The sequence below is a fragment of the Phodopus roborovskii genome, unplaced genomic scaffold (genome assembly GCF_943737965.1).
Source record: "Phodopus roborovskii unplaced genomic scaffold, PHOROB, whole genome shotgun sequence".
NCBI classification, from domain to species: domain Eukaryota; kingdom Metazoa; phylum Chordata; class Mammalia; order Rodentia; family Cricetidae; genus Phodopus; species Phodopus roborovskii.
The window spans coordinates 14,205,087-14,225,869 of NW_026126416.1; the positions used below are offsets into that span (position 1 = coordinate 14,205,087).

General features: G+C 38.4%; 2 protein-coding genes across 2 annotated transcripts in view; one reads left to right on the top strand and one right to left on the bottom strand.

Annotated features, from left to right (window-relative positions):
• Macrod2 (mono-ADP ribosylhydrolase 2) overlaps positions 1–9,356 on the bottom strand; it is a 1,848,725-nt gene extending 1,839,369 nt beyond the window's left edge. The window contains exons 1-2 of the mRNA XM_051183276.1: positions 9,139–9,356; positions 4,105–4,221 (exon numbers count right to left, since the gene is read on the bottom strand). Coding sequence (XP_051039233.1) covers positions 4,105–4,221; positions 9,139–9,184 — 163 coding nt within the window. The 5' untranslated portion in view covers positions 9,185–9,356. The remainder of the gene's footprint in view (positions 1–4,104; positions 4,222–9,138) is intronic.
• A 6,042-nt stretch (positions 9,357–15,398) lies between these two features.
• The window catches only part of Sel1l2 (SEL1L2 adaptor subunit of ERAD E3 ligase), a 116,836-nt gene continuing 111,451 nt past the window's right edge, over positions 15,399–20,783 (top strand). Inside the window, exon 1 of the mRNA XM_051183278.1 lies at positions 15,399–15,538. Coding sequence (XP_051039235.1) covers positions 15,481–15,538 — 58 coding nt within the window. The 5' untranslated portion in view covers positions 15,399–15,480. The remainder of the gene's footprint in view (positions 15,539–20,783) is intronic.

The following is a 20,783-nucleotide window of genomic DNA, read 5'->3' on the forward strand; positions in this document are numbered from 1 at the left end:
AGCACTAGGTTATATACTAATATTGAAATTAAAATACACTTTTAATAAAAGAAGATCTGAAGTCTAAAGACAGGGATGGTCCCAGGAGTTAGAGTAGTGGGGAGAGGATATAAAACTAAATATGTTACATTCATATGCAAATTACAAGAGAATGTGTGATCAAAAATGAAATACAAAACCATGTCCAAATGAAAAAGATACATTTTAATGATTCCTAAACATTACTTTTTAGCTTGGAACACAAGTCATTCACTGGCCAGGAGTTTAAATCCCACTCAAATCTCCAAGTAAAGTGACAAAAATGCTCAGTAGTTAGGGCATAATTTTTTTTTCTCATTAAGATTTTTTTTTTAAGAAAAAAGACATCACATTGTTGTCCATACAAATCTCTAATTTTAAAAAAAAAAATGCCTGCTTCAGTCTCCCAAGTAGTTTGGATACTGGAATTACAGACAAGCAGTACCACATCTGATGGGCCATCACTTCTCACAGAAATCATTTTTAAGAGTAGAAAATAGTTCAAATGAAAAGAGAATTGATAATACTGAAATTTTATGCTATCATATTAATTTTAATATGAAAGGTAAAAATTATAAATGTGCCTCTACTCTTTAACCAACTTATACATGTCAAAACATTTACAATTACCTTAAAAAGTGTTTGAGTAGTTCATACTTATAGATTGCATAATTCAAAATTTTAGAATTCAATGTTTTCTAAATGACCCCTATTATCAGATTTGAATCTAACAATATATATGAAATACAAAATTTTCTTCTAACAAAACCATTTTCAAAGATATTTGATATTTGAATAAAATAATTATAAAGACAAGACATTATTTTTATTCCTCAGTTGCGCTTCAAACATTAAAAATAATGACCCATAGACTAGATAGTTTTCTGGTAAGAACAAAAGCCTGGGTTATCCCCATTGTTTATTAGCATATATTAGTTATACACATTTATTGTTTTAAAAAATGTTTTTACTAATTCTTTGAAACTTCCATACAACATAGTTTGATCATGCTGGTCCCCTCCCCCAACTCCTCCTTAGTTAACCTCCCTGCTCACCCAACTCCAATTTTCCTTCTCTCTTTTTTAAAACCATCAAGTCCAGTTTGCACTAGCCACCTACTAGTGGGTGTGGGGCCTGCCTTGGAGTGTGGTCAACATGCCAGGGATTACAACATTTAAAAAGAAACAAAAAACTATCTCAGCAGCCATAAAAAGGCAATAGCTCCTCAGCTAGGGGATTCATGCCCACCTCCACACTGGGATTTTATCTGGCTGGAGATTGCTTGCTCAGGTTTTATGCATGCTGATACAATCACTATGAGTTCATATGTGCAACTTCCCAATGTGTCTAATTATACAAAATAAATTTTACAATGACATTTCATGCATGTATATAATGAATTGTGATCCTATTCACCAATTAACTAAACATCTTTTAAAGTACTAAAACTGTCTTGACAAGTATTTTATTATAACTTAGTACTAAAAGAGATGACAAGAAGAAAATGCAAATGAAGAATACATAAAGTGTGCACAACTGAAGAAATTAGCAAACATCACTTATATAATGAATTGTTACATTCCAGGGACAAAGAGCCACCAGTTTCCAGGTCACAACAGACAGGGGCAAATTAACAGTTCAAATGTCACATAGAAAGAATAAACATTGTTTAATAGAAATGCAATTTAGATCACATCACCGGAATCCGCATGGGGATGCCTTCAGGTTCAAAATAGCATAACAGGAAGTAGCACATAAAATAATTGTGAATCACTTATAAACTATAGCTCTTATTTAAGACACAGGATTTGAGACATAGGATTAAATACTCAGTACAATGTAAGAGAAGAACATGTCAGGAATTATTCAGTGTATATTTTCTAATTTGGCAGACATTTTAGCATGTGGTATTCCTGAACACACCAAATTACTGTGAATTATAAAAACAAAATTCTACCACATATGGTTACTTGTTGGCTGAATCTTTAAACAGAAACAGTCAAGGCCAATGATATGGCTCAACAGATAAAATTCTTGCCACCAAGCCTGACCATCTAAACTATATCCCCAAAGCACACAGTGGAAATGGGAACATGACTCTTACAAGACATCCACTGACCTGGACATGTGGGATAAGGTACTAACGTAGCTCACTCCCACACACACTCATACTATACACATGCATGCATGCACATACATACATACACACACACTCTCTCTCTCAAAATAACTAAATAAATGTTAAAATTTAAATTAAATAAAGAAAACAATGTAACCATCAAGAAACCCAAGTTCCTAAACATTGCTGTTCTAACACTACATAGCAGCCTGAGTATCAGCTTCTGCTCTCTGAACTGCTCCAGCAGCAGTAGAGTTAACTCTATCCCAAGATATCAAATTTGCTAAAAGGAACATGAATTCCATATCCTTAGAGAAGTGTCCAGCTACTACAGTGTCCCAGAAGGTAATCAGATGAAAGGAAGAAGCAAGACAATGGGGGACATTTGCTATGCATGGAGCTAATTATTCAATACCACTTTGCTTAAAATCAAAAGAAGAACCAACTGAGACCCAGATGAGGGAGGAGGTAGAAAACCCTGTTTTCCTGATTTCTGGCCCTGTGCTCTTGCATTACACAGTACTAGCTTCTTTCAGTATCTTAATGAGACACTTACTTGGGCAAGCAGCTCAGTCATGAACATCCTCATCAGCCTATTCTAGGGCACCACTAAACCTTGAGGTGAAGTCACTGCCCCACCTACCCATTAAAACATCTTTCCACCCTCAGCCTGACAAGATTTGCTTTTGTTATTGCAGTTGTTTGTTTTTTTTTTTTTTTTTAATAGTGTCTGGCTACACTGCCTAAACTAGTCTTGACGCCACTAAGTATCCAAGCTGTCAAACTTGTAGCAATGCTCTGGCCTCCCATTCACTCCTGTCAGCACACCTGTTCCTCCTTTCAAGAAAGAAAGTTGTCCAAGCTCAATCCCAACTGCTCCTTCTACAAATACCAAAGCTTAAATCAGCTGTGTTTCTCCATAGGTTTTCTCCAGAATTCCATGCTTGGTTTTCATTTTCTGATCCCAAGGTACTCTGTACCCTGTATGCTGTCAAGCTAAGGACACAACCTGCAAAATGAATTGTTCAAGTCCACTTCATTAAGGAAATTTCTTTGCTCTGAAGCATGCTGGTCATCTAAACTTCACATCAAGATTAACACCAGTGACTATTAGTTCTGAGATAAGTGTATCAAGTGCCTGTTAAATGTATGATTTCCTATTCAGAAACTTTAAAATATTTATTAAAATATAATTACATTAATTCCTTGCCTTTCTTCCCTCTTCAATGCCTTCCATCTCTTCACCAAATGAATAGCCTCTTTTTCTTTGGAGATTTTATATATACATATAAATACTATGCATAAACTTATAAATACAACTTGTTGATTCCATTTAGTGTTGCCTGTGTGTATATTTCAGGCTGAGCACTTGATACTGAATAAACAATTTTCATGGACCCTTTTAATGCTTAAAAATTTTGCTTAAAGTCTAATACAATCCAGATGTTCATCAACCCAGACTAAGTAAATTTTGTCAAGTGTGTTTACATGTAGACATATCATATCATATAAAACATATATTCTTGAAAATTATCTGAAGTGTTATTGTTTTTCTATATTGCAACATACTCACTTAACCATACACAACTCTTAAGCTGAATAAAATCCAATAGAAATAAAACTAATGTAAGCTCAAAATGCCACACCAATGAATGAATTTCTATAGTATTGACTCTTAAGATCTGGTGCAGAATAATTTTTAAAGAATAAAAAATTTCCTATTAAAAAAAAAAACACTGTACTGTAATTGTGGTGTATTTCAGAACACAAACTATGTTATTATGCATTCCAAAGCTTAAGAAAGATATGATAATAACTAAAAGCAACCAAGCAATAATTTCAAAAGGCAAGGTAATAATTTAAAAAATACCTCACTCGTGGATATCAGTTATTCATTTCTGTCAACAACTGTCTTACAAGTTACATATAGGACAGTATCTGCCTAAAAACCGTCCTGAGAAACTTACCATCATTTTGGCCCTTGATCTTCATCTCCTCCTTCCATGATAGAATGGTGCTCAAAGGAACATAGTCTCTTATGTATTCTTTACGTCTCTCCTCTAAGGTCATCTTCAGCAAACGTTCTTGCAAAATAAAAGCAGAATCTCCATTTGTATTTAAATTTTAATCTTGGGAACTACTGAATACATTTATAAATATTAATCATGCTATACTAAGCAAAGACTTAAAGAACACCAAAATGCAATCCAATGATTTCACAGTTGAGGGTTAAAAGAGGTCAAATTAATTCCTAGTAGCAAGAAACATAAAATCAGAGTTGGTCTACATGAAGTTCCTAAGATGGCCCAAGAAATGAGTCAAGTCATTTACTCTTCCTCTCATCATTGACTAACATGGAGTGTGTGCTAGATGAGGCATTTGCAGACTTCAGGAACAATGAACAATGACCCTTCAGGTCAAAGAGCTAAAGAGCAAAAGAGTAAGTTGCAAAATAGTATCATTTAAATTAAATAAAGTGCAGACTGCAGAGACAGGCAAATCCAAACAGTGAGAGCATAGCTACAAAGCCGTTTCCTCAGTTTTACAAGGCCATCAACACTAAAAGTGTACTCTCAATTCAATAATAGCATTACAGTAGTAGAATACACATACTTTACATACACACCTTGGCTTTAAGATTAAAATATAAAACAGCATCTTAAAATAGATGCTGCTTATAAAGAGCTCTCTCTAGGTGTCAAGTGTTTCCAATGTTTGTATCACTAAATTAATTTTCATAACAAGTCATGACTAATGAAGCACAGATAAAAGTATTCCCACAAAGAGGTTAAAAAGTGAGGACATTTCAACAAACAGAACAACAATAAAACCAAGGAGATGTAAATAGTTTTATAAAACTGTAAAATGTTATCTGGAAAAGAAGGACCACAGAAGAAAAAAATAGCTAAAAATAAAGCCAACCTGTACAGGGACTTGTACAGCATGCTGAGCCATTAGCTCTCCTTCTATTAAAAAAAAAAAAAAAAAGGAATGAATATCCTGGTTTGTGCACAAGATGAGCCACAAGGAAGCAGCGGGGGAAGTAAATGTACTTATTTATAATGTAAGAATTAAATTTTGGTCCTAGAGGAAGAGAGGACAGAAAAAAAAAAAAACAGGAAAAAAAGAAAATGTGTTAAATCTGACAACAGCTACAAAGAAGAATAATGAAAAAAATCTAGTTGCCACCAAGATTGTGAAGTCCAAGTGATATAGAGAAGAGAGCTTTATTGAATATAAGGAGAAAAATAGTACCAAATTAAATAGGAAGGTAAGAGAAAATAAGAATTTATTTTACAAAGCCACTGTCTTATCAACTGGGCAACCAACAACACTGAAAACAGAGCAATGGTTGATAGAATGTGACCTATGACCTAAATCATTATAAAAATCTATGGTCTGAGATCAATTACCGTATCAGTTTGTTTCAATTTCTTCTTGAGATAATTACACAGGCATTCTTCCCAACTTCTAGGTGAAGCAACTACAGCAGAGATGTCAAATAATTCACATAAGGTCCCAGAGCTTGTAGAACAGAACCAACTAGGATTTGAAATGGGACAATTGCATTTAAAGCTTAACTGTACATTACCTCATACTATTTTCTACTTTCATGAGTTGTGAAAATCAAATGATATAACTCATATAAGGCATTTAAAAAAACACAGCACTTCAGTAAAAAAGTTTAAAAAAAACAGAACTTCAGTAACTATTATTATGTTCATCGTTACTGAATGACTTTACCCACACTAGTTTCATTCAAATATAACTGAAATCAATGACACTATAAGATATTAAAAAATAAAAAGGCAAAGTGAGACCTGATATAGTGTTCACACCTAGCACCCAAACACAAGGGGTTGGGGAGAAGGAAGGAGAGAGAAAGAAAGAGTGGCAGGGAGGAAAGAAGTGCAATTCCAGGTGAATCCCCAAGAAAGGAAAGATACTTTAAGGTCAAACATAAGACCACCATTACAGACAGTAGAGGAAAGATGAAGAGGGTGAGAAAGTAAACATACCCAAAGAATGAATGTATGATGGCAAAAGCTCTCAAAGACTATAAGTGATTGAATAAAGAGTACAAGTGCAAAGGTTAACTAACCAAAAAAACAGAGAAGAAAAATGTTCCCCCTAAGATGGAAACAAAACCTAAATTATATGTAAAGAAAAGCCCAATGACACCGTGGAGAGCATGTTAGGGCTGCTACTTTTCTGTGATACTAATTTCTCCATGAATTAAGAAAGCATTGTCACCTGTTTGTTATAGAGTCATACGTAGAATGGGATGGTTGAAAGAAGTGATAACTTTGGAACTGGCTCACAGAGTCAAAAAAGGGAACGGACTCTCAGTGCCTTTAGTACTGTTTTAAACACTCAGATCACAGTGCAGAGTTATTACAGCTAGACATTAGGGTGAGGGACACTATGAGTCAACTGTTTATGTAAATGTCATGGATTACAGACACAAATAAGACTGTGCTTCTATTTACTTAAACGTAAATACACATACTTAGAACTAAAGCAACACCAAGTACAATTAAAAAACAATGAGATAAGCTGCAATGCTTGAAAAAAATACACATTAAATGATTCTGAATTAGGGCTCAAAATAGCAGGAGAATATTTATTTACATATGTGCTTTTTAAGAACTCCTCAGTTACTTGTTTAAGCAAAGAAATAAATGGAAGGCAAAAGACATGTACACATAGTTTCTTGGGCAATTCTAAAAACTTTCTTCTACTAGTGCTTCATCGTTATCATGAATCCTTTCTCTGTGAACCAAGTATATAAACAGTTCTACTAACTACATGATGTACAGAATTAAAATATGTTTTTAAAACGCATAGACATTACAATGAACTGGGTAAGCCTTCATTTAGATTCCAATAACAGCTGCAAAAGTACTAAGCCATCAACTCTGCAGTGGGACAAAGGGGAAAGGGCATGAATCCCATTGGCTTCTTTACTGTACAAGTAATCCTGAGCAACTTTTTGGTGGAATAATAGATTATAATTCACACTTTACTACTCCAAAAGCAGACATCTAAGAAGACAGATACAAAGAATTCATTCCATAATATTCCCTTAACTTTAACTTAGTGTGGGATAAAAGAAAACAACTCTACTAGAAGCTTCTTTGTGCATTTATTTATATACATATATATACACATACATACATATATATAGTTATATTTTTCCTTTTAGAAGAAACAAAAGACAAAAAAACTAAGATACTAAAGATTTTGAAATATCTGCTCATCACAGTCCAAGTGTATAGATGTTATTTTAGGGGCTGTTTTGCTAACATTAACAATGGTTCTTAGGTATTCATTAGATGTTCAATTACTCAAGTTACTGAGGACAGTGTCACTAGTTTTACACTATTTTGTTTTATTATCATCATTTATACAAAGTTATGGTTTTTCCAGTGATCACAGAGGTGTGTTCAAGTGAAATTGCTACTACAAAAGCAAAGTACTAGCAAAATGTCACACTATTTCACATATGCAACTCTTTCCTGAACTCGTACTTGCTTTAGTTTTTTTTTTTTTTTTTTTTTTTTTTTTCCCAGTGCTGGGTGTAGAGGGGCATACTGGAGGTCAGCAAATGCTCTACCAGTGATTTAAGCCTCCAGCCCTGTTCATACCCTAATTCTAAACAGCATTTGTTTTGTGACACCTCACGTTTAAGTTCATTAAGACAATGACGCCAATGCAAATCTTTCACTATTTTTAAAGTTCAACTGTGCTGGTCTGTCATGTTAAGTCTTCCCTGCAGCTGATTTGAAATGATTTGAAAAGTTCCCTCTTTTTTTTTTTTTTTTTTTTTTTTTTTCGTGCATTGCTAAGCAGGCACTATTTAAAGAATTCTTTCTAATCCTCACTCTTACACCTACTTTTCCTTTAAAAGGTTCGTAAAGAACAGGACCTGAAATGAGAATGTTCAACAAGCTACCGGCAAGAAAGCCAACTTTCACCCCTTTATCCCTGTTCTGTAAGACAGTCCAGAGAAATTTATACATCCTTGCAAAACTCCATCCTTTATATACGGATTTCGTCCAAGTTAATAGTAGCAATGCAAATGGTTTGTCTGTAATGGGAGGGGGTGGGAAAATAGAGGTTAAAGGATGAAGAGAAAATATGTCAGAGACTCAAGCGTCACATCGAAGTATATGACCTATGGAACTGAGACAAACAGGAGAGAAAAGAATTCGCACAGTTCTACTCCTTAAAGGAATCGCTGCCACTGTCAGTCTAACCGACTTGGCAAAGCCTCAAAGCCTCAGTGTGCACAGAACTCAGGGAAGGGTTCACTCCCAGTGTGCAAGCAGCCTTACTCGGTGAGACTTTACACTGTGAATGGGGACGTAACCCACAAACACACTGCTGAGGAAAGCCCATTCGGACTTCTCCCAAGGCACTTATGCTCGCCCGTTAAGATGCTCCTTTTAGGTTCCAAATTTCAGAAGTCACCCAGCAGCTGAGCGCAGCGGGGACCCCGAGCCACTTTGGGATGGAGGGACGACGGTGGTGGGGAACGGAGGAAAGCTGGTGCAAGTGCACCTAGGCTCAGCAGCAGCCGCCAGAGCACAGCCGGCTGGCACCTGTCCACGGGACACCCGGCGGGCGGTGCAAACTCCCAGCTTGGAGTCCCCACCGACTTGCACCCAGCCCGGGGATGCACCGCAGCCAGAAGGCGGACACGCCAGGGAGGAGGGCACTCCACGCCCAGGGGGGTGTGCGCCCGCTCGTGCGCCAGCCGCAGGTGCCCGGGGGCGGCGAGTGGCCGGGGCGTGCGTGTGTGTGCGTGTGTGTGTGTGTGTGTGCGTGTGTGTGTGCGCGCGTGTGTGTGCACGCGCGCGCGTGGACGCGGCCGCGGGCGGGAGCGGCACCGGCCGAGAGGGCGCGAGGAGGCTGCGGGCGGAGGGCGCCGCGCCGCGCCGCCGGGCCCCCGCCCCCACCCACCCGCCTGCCGCCCGCCCGCACCCGGGGCCGGTTACCTTTCTCCTCTCTCCACACCTTTTTCTTCTTGTTGCTGGGGTACATGCTGCCGTGGGGGTGGCTGGCTTTAAGCTGCAAGTTCCCCAGGCTCACGGGCAAACAGGGTGTGTGGAGTGGGGAGGGGGATGGAGGGGACACTCGGGTGGGAAAAGTGCAAAGGCTCTGTGTCCCGCGCCGCTCGCCGCTCGCCCGTCGCCGCCCTCCTCCCTCAGCCCGCCCGCTCTGCCCCGCGGCCGCCGCCACAGCAGCACCTCAGAGCCTGTCAACTAGGTCACGCCTCGCGCTAACCTAACACCCGCGCAGGCCCCGCCTCCCGGCCGCTAGCGAGCGCCGCCGCCCATTGGCTGCTCCGCCCGCCGCTCTCCGCGTCCTAGCCAAGGCGCGCCCCGACTTCAGCCTCAGGGCGCAGGCGCAGGCGCAGGCTTGGGCTCGACGCCGAGGACGTTAGGGAGCTGGAGGGGGCGGGGACAGAGCCTGAGCTGGGGGAGCCCCCACACACACACTTCGCGACCGGGGCGGGGCGTGCAGCAGCCGCCTGCAGGGAGAGGGAGGGGCACAGCCTGAGGGCGTGGCCTGTTGGCAGGTGCGCCAGGTGACCCGGGCCAGCTGTGAGAGATGGCTGTCTGGGGGACCGCAGGATGAACAGGTCGTGCCAGTCCTCGGAGTTGTAACCGCCTGGTCTGGAAAGGTTTTCCCTGATTTACTGACGCGTTCTTCTTTGTGGGCAAATAGAACCAAAAGAAATGATTCCAGACCTTGTGCAATCCGCTATTCAAGCTCGGGTTAGAGGTTTCCTTGGAATTCTGTCAAGTTCGGCAAGCCTTAAAGTACACTGGGCCAACCCAAGAGTTTTAAGAATTGGCAACCAAAATGTATTGGGACCAAGTCCTACATAAAAGCAAACTCCAATGAGTATTACCCAATGCCTGGTTGTCTTTTACTCTTTGTTAACTTCAAAATCACTTCTGATCCAAAGTTCTGGCTTGATCCTAGGTAGTTGTGTCATGATTCAGAAAATTCAGTTGCAGGAAAATTTGCACCCCCTTCCCTCAAATTTATTGTCTGTCTCCACAAAGCTAGCTTAGTGGATTTGGGAAAGTCACATTTATTCAGTTTGGGGTTTATATTACTTATGGTTACATATGTTGGCAAATAACTATATGGAAAATGATTTTTTTATGAGATTGAGTCTTTTTGTATCTCAGGTTTGTGTAACAGGCATTCTTTTAGACCACCAACCAGATCCCAAATCATGACACGGAAAGTTGTTATTAGTTACGAATGATTGGACCTAGCTCTTATTTTAATCTGTTTTGCCTTGGACTGTTCACCCTTCTTTCCTGCTGTATGTCCTACTGTGTCTACCTTTCCTGACTGGCTGGCTGGCTGGCAGCTGCCTGGCTTTTGGCCGTGGGCATGTCCCTTTCTTTCTCCCTCATTCTCTTCTTCTCTCCTCTACATTTCTCCTACTTATTCCCTCTAGCCTCCAGCCCCGCCTATTCCTGCCCCGCCTTGCTATTGACCACTCAGCTTTGTATTAAACCAGTCAGGTGCCTTAGGCAGGTAAAGTGAAACAAATGCAACTCATCCAAAGAGGACTAGAATGCATTAAAAATAATAATGATGACAAAGAAAGGGAAAGAGAGGCTACACTAAGAAATGAAAAGAATAGAATGTTTTGAGTAATGATTTAAAAATGAATTCATCTTAAAATAGTAATATTTATTTTGATATTTTCTTTGGAATTTTTCTTTAAATATTATCAAATCCATAAAACATTGTTCTGTTGGGAGAAACAGAAAAGCTGCAAGAAAGAAGTAACATTTGAAATGAAGTTATAAGGGCTTTGATTCGTGTAGAATCAAGAGAAAATTGGCAATGGGATAAACCTTGGGAGAGAGGAAAGGAGGAATAAAAGATAATGATATTCTCATGGATAGTCAAAGTAATGTTACCATTATCAAAGCGATGTGGTTTGAACATGGAGTATATTAAAGCTTTCTTCCCGAATGTGGCACTACTCCAAGTTGGTAATATTGGGACATGCTGTGAAAAGGAACTATGAGATGTCTGTTTCTTTGTCTCTCTTTGCTTTTTAATCTAAGATGGAAGTAGGTTGTTCCACCAAACACTCCATACATGATATGGCATTGTCAAAAGAGACTCAAACCAGTGCAGGCACTCAGAATTGGACTTGAACCTCCAGAACCATAAGGCAAAGAAGGGTACCTTTACCTCCTAAGTAGCTGTCTTGGGTATTTCATTATGTCATTGAAAGTTAGTTCAACAATTAAGATCATATTTTGTTGGGGGAAAGTTGAATTATTTAAAAGTGCTAAATGTTAGGTGTCTGCTGGAAAGCACCTCATACCAGGAAGCTTACCTTCAGGTTGGGGGCTGACTGTTTCCTCATGTGAGCTCAAAGAACTAGGACTTTTATTGTGATGTGACACTGGTATTTAGGCAGTATTTAAATATTTATGTTTAGTGTTTATAAAAATTTATTATTCAAAAGGATCCAATAATCTTTCAAACATTCCTGAAAATGATCCAGATATCAATGGAACATATGGTACTTCCCCCAGGTTTAATCTCTTTTTTAGTTTTCCCTGTCTAAATAGCCACATCACTCACTCAGTTAAGCACTGTAAAGAACTAAGCACCATGCCAGATGCTTCTTATATCGTCATGTTTATATCAAATAAAAAGTTCTATCTACTCAATTTTACCTCTTGAATTAGTGCAGGATTCTTGTTTCCAGCAGAAATGCTGTCTGCATTTAATGTAACTACTTAAAACACTTCCTCACTGGCCTTCATGCTCATGTGTGACCTTTTGCCCAGTGCTCTATACTGAGTCTCAGATTATCTTTTCAAATGTGATAGTGTCATCTTATTGGTGTAAATTAAATAACTTTTGTCAGCTTTTGCTAAGAACTAAATTGTGTCCCACCTACATCAATATTTCTGTTTTGAAGTCTTTCCATGCAATGTGGTTGTATCTGGAGATAATATTGTTTAGGACATTGCTTTTCATAGGAGTGAGATCTTGGCTTCCCTCACTTTCCTATACTCTCTCTGCCATATTAAAGCACAGGAAGGATTTTTATTGCCAAACCCAGAAGAGGACCATCAACAGAACCCTGCCATGCTTGCACACTAATCTCAGGCTCTCAGGCTCCAGAACAGTGAAAATTTTAACTTCCTGTTACTTGGGTCCTATTCTGTGGTACTTTATTTTGGCCACCCTAAGTTAACTACTACAATCATCAAGAATGGAGTAAGTATCACTTACCAATCCAGGCTTATACCATTCTCTGTCCCTACCCCCACCCCAATCTGTGGTTCTAGCTATACAGACATTTATAACTTTTCATTTGTCTGAACATACCTTGTCTCTGAGACCAGGCTGGCGGGAAAACTGCTCATAACATTTGTTCTCACCACATGACCTTTTTAAAATATTGACACTATATCTGAAACATGATTTGTGAAACTGACTTATTCTCATCCTTTATATACCATGTTAGCATAATTTTTGTGGTGGTATATACCTGTAATCTCCACACTCAGAAGACTGAGACAAGACTTTTATACCATCCTGGGTTGCCTACTGAGACTGACTACAAACAAGAAAACAACAACAAAAACCGCCCAAATGATATCATTCTTCATCAAACCTTCCTTGCTTCCCACCTGACCACTACCCTCAGTTTTTCTATCTCTGCCTTAAGTGCTCCTTTATTTTCATATAAAGCACTTTTATAGTTTATCATTTTTTTTCATTTGTGATGACGGAAGGGAGTCAGATCCAACTAGTCAATCAGTGAATAATAACATTTTCCAACAATGAACCTCATAGATGATAGTATTGCTATAAAATAATGGATGTGTAGAATTCAGATTGTCTAGTGACATCAGAGCCATTGTAACCTCATAACACAATGCATCATTCATCTGTCTATATTGATGCTGAGTTAAACAAACATTGTTGTCTAAAAGGACAATACGTACAATTGTATGACCTGATTAAAATACCAAGTTACTGTTACTGGTTAATGTATAAACTTTTCTATTTTATATTTTTAAGTTGTATTTCTCTACTTATAAAATTAAAGTTTACTGTTGAAGTATGCCAGGTCATGCTTCTAGCAGATGCATACCGTTTACATTTACACTGTCTGTTGACTGCATCAGGAGGTGAGAGTGAGTAATTGGCCCATACTATTTATGGTTGTGAAGTACAGTCTATAATGTTTTTACAATGACAAATTTCTTATAATGCATCTCCGTCATTAAAGAGCACATGACTATACAAAAAAAGAAAGTAAATGACCACTGAAAGAATGTAGTCACAAGACACTGAATGCTAGCAGCCACTACAAACTGAAAACTGAAGATTAAAGAATATGTTCTAGGGGCAAAGAGGTGACTCAGTAATTAAGAATGCTTACTGTTCCCTGTGCTGGGGTGGGGGGTGGGGGTGGGGGAAAACTGGGTACATAGCTTTAATCCCAGCACTTGAGGCAGAGGCAGGCATATCTCTGAGTTCAAGGCCAGCCTGGTCTATTTAGTGAGTTCCAGGGCAGCCAGGGCTACACAGGGAAACCCTGTCTCAATAATAATAATAATAATAATAATAATAATAATAATAATAATAGAAAAGAAATAAGGAATGAAAGGAAAGGAAAAGAAAAGAAAGAAGTTAGTTTATTGCTATTTCAGAGGATCTGTGTTTAGATACCAAGGCCACATCAGGTGGCATACAACCACCTCTCTCCAGTACAGGAGAGCCCATAACCTCTGACTTTAAAAAGTATACATGTGGTGCAGATGAGCACATGCAAGCAAACACATATACATAAATAAAATGACAAATAAATCTCACTATTTAAAAAAAATAGATATATTCTTCTGGAGTAAGTTCTTGGTTAGCAGTAGAACCCTTGCCTGGCATTCCAAAGACCCTGAGTTCAATTACCAGCACAACAACAAAAAGGAACACATGAAAGAGAGCAGGGGAGGAGTGTCTTCTTCTCTAGTGCCTCCAAAAGAAACTATCCTTGGCCTTGACCTTAACCCTCTATTAGTTTGGACTTTTGGCCCCAAGAACTGAAGAGAACAAATGTCATTTTAACCCTCTGTAGTTATGATGATTTGTTGCTATAGCAATGGAAACTAACAAAGGGAATAATTTAAAAATCCATGACAATAGTCTTTCTGAAGAAATTACCTGGACTTGTTTTGTATTCTTTAGGTATAATTCCTCAACCTGTTCTACTTTTTAGTTGTTCTTAATATTTCCACTCTTTCCTTGAACACTAATTTAGGAACAAAGCAGACTGAGTCCATAGTCTTCTTATCTTAGCTTCAGGGGTGATGTCAGGTCAGCTCAAATTCTTAATGGCACCTTGCTGTGATTTGGATATGATTTGTGTGTCACTTGTAAGGCTACATGTTTTAAGATCAAACCCCCATTATGAGGTATTGAATAGTGCTGATAACTTCATTAATATAGCATTTTAGAGATGATTAGAATTAGATGGTCAATAGGATGGGGATCCCATGATTGAATGTGGTGGCTTTATAAGAAGGAGAAGAATAGGCCAGCAAGATGGCTCAGCAGGTAATGGTCCCAACAACTTGATTTCAATCCCTCCCCCCCCCCAGAAGGACCTTCATAGTGGAAGGGGAAAACTGACTCTCACAAGTTGCCCTTTGACCTCCACACGTGTGTCATGGCATGTGTTTGCCCACCTTCTACAAATAAATAAATAAATGTAACCCAAAAAGAGGAAGAGACTAGAAGAAATGCATATATACAAATATATTCCCTGTCTTTGCTGCCTTGTGATACCCTATACTGTGTCTGGACTTTGCTAACCAGATGTTTGCACACCCAAGGATTGTGAACTGAAACAAACCCATAAAGTTATCCAGCCTTGGGCATCTCCTATATAGTACAAAAAATGAATAATATATGTCTGTAGAGGTAGCATAAAACAAAGAGTCTCCAGCAATCCCAAACACGGTAGCATACATACTAGGCTTATGGTAGCCCCTTTCCGTATTAGAAAGTTATTTCTACTTATTTTAAGCTTATCCTTTATCTTCAGCCAAAGAAATGGCAGACTAGATATGATCCCTTCCCATAACCTGCTCTCTCCAAGCACCCTGCTTCATTCCAACTTCAAAGGAACTACCAAGAAGCCCATTGGCCCAAGAGTAAGGCAACAGTTGCTTAGCAACTGAGTCCTGAATCCCACAGACCTGAGAAGAGGAAGCTTGTGGGCCAGCCATCTAGTTTTGCCTGTGTTACAGTGAAAAAGCAGCCGCTTAGAGATGAAGCCCTTGGCTTTGTTAATAGAGATATTGATCATTATTGAGGTCACAACTAAAAGTAAGTGTTTCTGTCCTTACAGTTCTCTAGAAATGTCTCTTCTCATCACTCTAATGGTGCCAAGAGCTCAAACCAGCTAGAAAATCAGAAGAAACTTCACTGACTTCCCAATTTTCAATTTTAAACAAGAACTTACTTGGGACAATACTGGCTGAAGAAGGGTATTGGAGAGTGAGTAGGGAGGAAGAGAAAGAGTCTAAGTAAAGCATTACAGTAATCTTTGTAGAACTATTTGGGTCAGATTGTTAAATCAAATCTACAACTTTAAAGGGAAACTATAGAATTCAAAGAGTGTGAAAGTCCTATAAACTTTATTCCCTTAAATATGTTATACAATGACAATTTTATTTCCAAAGTTCAATAATACCTATATAGTCATTATTTAAAGAGGAGGTCATTTTTCTTTCTTCCTTGTCCATTTCTTGCATTCATTGTATGAAATGCTCAGATAATTTATTCATAAAAGAGCTCAAATTAGAAATATTTATTTTTATTTGACCCAGAAATTTAAGGTCAGTTTACTTTCTGAAAATTAATTGAAGTTATACAATAGATAATAGAATAAAATCAAAGACCACAAGACCATCCCAATTAATGCAGAAAAAGTACCTGGCAAAACAGAACACACTTGCAATTAAAAACATTCACTAAACTAAAGCAAATTGCCCTGATCCTGATGAAAAACTCAACACCTAAAAAAATGTCCACAGATAATACAGTAAATGATGAAAGGCTAATGTGATTTCCCTGAAATCGAAAATAAGACAAGAATGTCACTCTTGCCATTGTATTAAAAGTTCTTGCTGTGAATATAAGAAGGTATTTGGACCTCACCTCATATTATATACTCAAATTAATTCTGATTGGATAAAAGACAGAAGCTAAAACTTTAATACTCTAAATGAGGAAATAAGTCTTCCTGACCCCAGATGAGGTGATAATAGCCTAGCTATTATTATATTATAGTCTATCATAAGAAAAAAATAGAAAAAAGTACACTGGACATCAATTAAAAATTTTTTGTTTCAAAGGAGATCATCAGAGAATTGGAGGAAAAAAGCTGACAAGTCACCCCCCTGCAGCCCCCCAATAAGTGTTCAGTACTTGGAATATATAAAGATGTCTTACACATCAGCAAAACAACAAATGAGTCACTTTTTTAAATAAGTAAAGGAATTTAATGGAGATTTTTTTATAAAAAGATGAACAAGTGGCCATACACATGAAAGATATTTTCATTAAGGAAATGAAACTAGAAACTACATCACAACCATTTAAAAGACTATAGTAGGAAATGGAGCGGTTTGCCTTGTAAACACCTTGTGAGACGTGTCCCTAACAGTTCTATTATAGATACCTATCAAAATTCAGCCAGTGTTAATATTCTTGCCACATTAGTTTAAACCAATATGGTCTAATCCAGACATAGTGTCTCAACATATGTGGCCAATATTTTGATCAGTAAGCAACAGTTACAGACTGCACTGCAATACTAGGAAAGGTGTCTTAAGGGCATGACCCCTCACAGAAAAGGCTCCAACTTGCAATGATACAAACTTATTATAAATCAAGAAGTCATGAACTGAGAATCCAGCTGAAGTAGTTTTCTGGTCCTCAGAAGCAACTGCCTGGGAGAGTGTTTTCCCAGGGTCAGCACATAGAATCTGTTACAACTGTGGCTTATGAGTAATAGACTTCAACCTGACTACAGAAAGACTTGGCAGTGTCATCCATGTGGTTCTGATTTTGAAGACATGAACAACTTGAGACTGAGGGAGTTACAGAGTCCTTCTCTGCAGCTTCAGATAGCAGCTAAGGGTTGGAGTCCTTGCAAGGAGGCCTTGAGAGGCTATTGAGTGAAACTATGAATATGAAGCCTAAGTTTCAATAGGCACCACAAGAATTTGGAGATGCTGGGCCCATGTCAAGGAAAGTTGTAGGTGTTTCATGGAGCTAGCCCAAGAGAAAGGGTATGTGTGCTGTAAGCAGAGCTAGAATCTAGTCAATTTCATCATGTCTTCCAGACACCAGACATGGAGAAGCAGGATTTGCTATTGTCTCTGCTGAGTTTTGATCTTGCTTTGTTCTGATCATTCCTTTCTATTCCTTGATTCGTACCTTTTAGAATATAAATGTTTGCTCTGTGCCATTATATGTTGGAATTATGTGATTTGTTTTATTATTATTATTATTATTATTATTATTATTATTATTATTATTATTATTATTTTGTAGGAATTCGCAGCTAAGAAACTCTGGACTTTTAAAGAGTGAAATTGTTAAAGATGGTGGGGACATTTTGAGTTGCACTTTACATTATAACGTGGTCATAGGCCTCTGGGAACAAGAGGTGGAAGGTTATGGCCTTAGAAAGCAATGTATTTGAGTGCCATTCAGATGGTTGTGGTTGTATTAATTGTAACTTTACAGAATTTGGAAACGTGTGGAATATAATGTATCAGGGGGAAATTATCATGACTACCCCAGTTGAGAAGGGAGCCATTGCCTGGCTGGGATTCTGGGATATATAAAAGTGGAGAAAAGGAGCTGAGTAGCAACAGGTGCACATTCCTTCCAGCTTCTGATTTCGGGTTCAGTGTATCCAGCTGCATCAAGCCTGCAACCTTGACTCCTCTGTCATTACAGATAGGAAAAGAAAATAAATGAAACTCAAATGTCTATCAACTGAAGAACATATAAGTAAAATGTTATATCTAACAATGAAATATTACTCAGCAAAATAAAGCACAATATGGATAAGCCTTGAAAATATTATGCTAAGCAAAAGCAACTAAGCATAGAAAAGTGTATGTTTTACAATTTCATGGACCTAAAAGCCTCAAAGGAGTCAGATTCTCAAAAGGCTGGAAGTACATTGTGAGTTCCCATGGGTTCTGAAATAATGGAGAAATTAGGAAAATCCAGTTAGAGGAACATGGTTTTTCAGGGGTTAATAAAAATATTTTAAAATTAATATAAGAAGCATGTGCTTGAAATCCCAACTATGCAGGAGGCTGGGGTTAGAGATTCCTAAGTTAAACACCAACCTAGACAACATAATGAGGTTCTATTTCAAAATAAAAACAAATTCACGGTGAGATAAAAGCACTTTGCTAGCATATGCTAAGACTGAAATCCAATTCTTAGTACCACAAATAGTAATGAAATAAAAATTGACTGCACTAACAATTACACAAATTTCTGAACAGTCTAAAAACCACTGAATAATACAAGAAAATTTATTTAATGCAAGCTATATGCCAGAGGAATGAGGATACAAAAATATCTAATACACAGTTTAGAATCTTAAAGGAAAAACAAAAGTAAATTAACAAGCAGCAAACTGTTGTGGACCTTACAAGTATGTACAGGGTACTATGTTGCACAAATGTGGGAAAGGTCCATGATGTTGGTGCATGGAGTGGTCAGGAAGGCTTCATAAACCAAATGGCATAAACCTGGGCTTGAAAGATTAGGGAGCGATCAGTAAAGAGAGAGCAAAAACATTTCTGAGTAAGCAGAGCTAAGGAATAAAGCCCCAGAGGATAAAAGAGTGTGGTCTGTGAAGTGCATCCACTTACTGTGGTATAGGACATAAAAAGGGAACCCAGCAGTGGATAAGGCTGAAGTGGTAGACAGGGAAAATGACAGGCCAATGGACTTACGATACTGAAGTAGCAGTGGGCCCCGAGAAGACAGGTGCTTGACAAGGGTGAGAAAGAATAGTGGGCAGAAGTGGAGGCTGAGTGGCTAGTAATGACAGGTATCAGCGAGGCAGTGTGGCTGAGATAGGGGCTGACTACAGGCCACTGGGAAAGGCTTACACTTCCTGGAAATTTTTAGGGAGAAGCCGGGGACAGAACAAAGATTTCAGTAAGTCACCTGGGAAGGAAAGAAAGTATAAGGGCAACGATTACAGAGGTCGTCCTGAATTGTGGCACTTTGAAGGTTGGGTGTGATAGTTCAATAATTAGTTTATTGATTATGGGTCCATAGAGGCCCAGGGAAGTGTCTGGTTGGGGGTTGGGGAGAAAGCAGATGCTTTTCAGGCTATTGCTAAAGGGTTTGTGTGTGATTCATATGTAAAATCATCCCTTGCTCTCACTAGTTTGGTTTTTTCCAGCTTCTGGTCCTAGCAACTCCTCCTCACTGTCATTCACTTATTATAGTTAGAAAAATAATAAATTAACAATAGCTCAGTTACCCATAATTTTCATTATCCTAATTGAAAAAGGCAATGTCGCAGGTCTCATAGTACTCAGAGATCAGGAAGCAAGCAGCCTTGCAACCACATCTAGGAAGGGGATGCACCAATGCTTCTCACACAGAGGCTAAGCATAAACACTACAGGAAGGCAACATCTGCCTGCTTCTCACTCTTTCAGTTGAACAAGTGCATAGTGGGACATGTGTGTGGTTTGCAAACATCTCCCTGGCTGCTCCGTTGTTTCTTCACTCCACTGTGTGGAGTGCACATGCTTTGTGTTTTTATTTTGACTCTGTCTCCTTTGCCTGTTTCACTTTTGTTCCTATACTCTCGGGGCCATAACCAAGAACTCACCACCCAATTCTATCAGTCTTGTCTTATGGTAATACTTTTACAGTTTCTGCTCTATGCGATCTATGTAAGTCTTTAAGGCATTTTCACTTAACATTTATGTTATTTGATAAGTCTTCTTATTTTTATGTGTATATGTTTTTCCCTGTGCCAATTTTTATAGCCTCATTGCATGTCCTTGTCACCTCCTTTAAAATGTGTGTTAAACATGACAGCATACAGTACCATGTGCCCACAATCCCAATAGGAGGCTTGGAAATTTGAGGCCCACTTGCACTATATTTATATCAAGTTCAAAGCCCCTCTGGAATATACACCAAGACCTTTGCAAAAAAAAAAAATGGGTGAGGCATGCTCTGGAGAGATGAATCAACCAACCATGAGCATGTGATATGTTTGTAGAAGAATCTAAGTCAGTTCCTAACACACACGGTGGCTCACAGCCATCTGTAACTCAGTTCCAGGGAACAGCACACATGTAATGCATACACATACATGCAGACAAAAACATTTATATTCATTTAAAAACAATTTTAAAAAAATAGCACATACTCAAAAGCTATTGCAAAAACTGTGACTCTGAGATTTGAAAATACATTCACTAAACCCACAGGATTAAATCAAATCCGTATTTTTATTTTTCTAAACTTACAGGTATTTTAGAACCTTGAAGTGTAGCATTTACCAG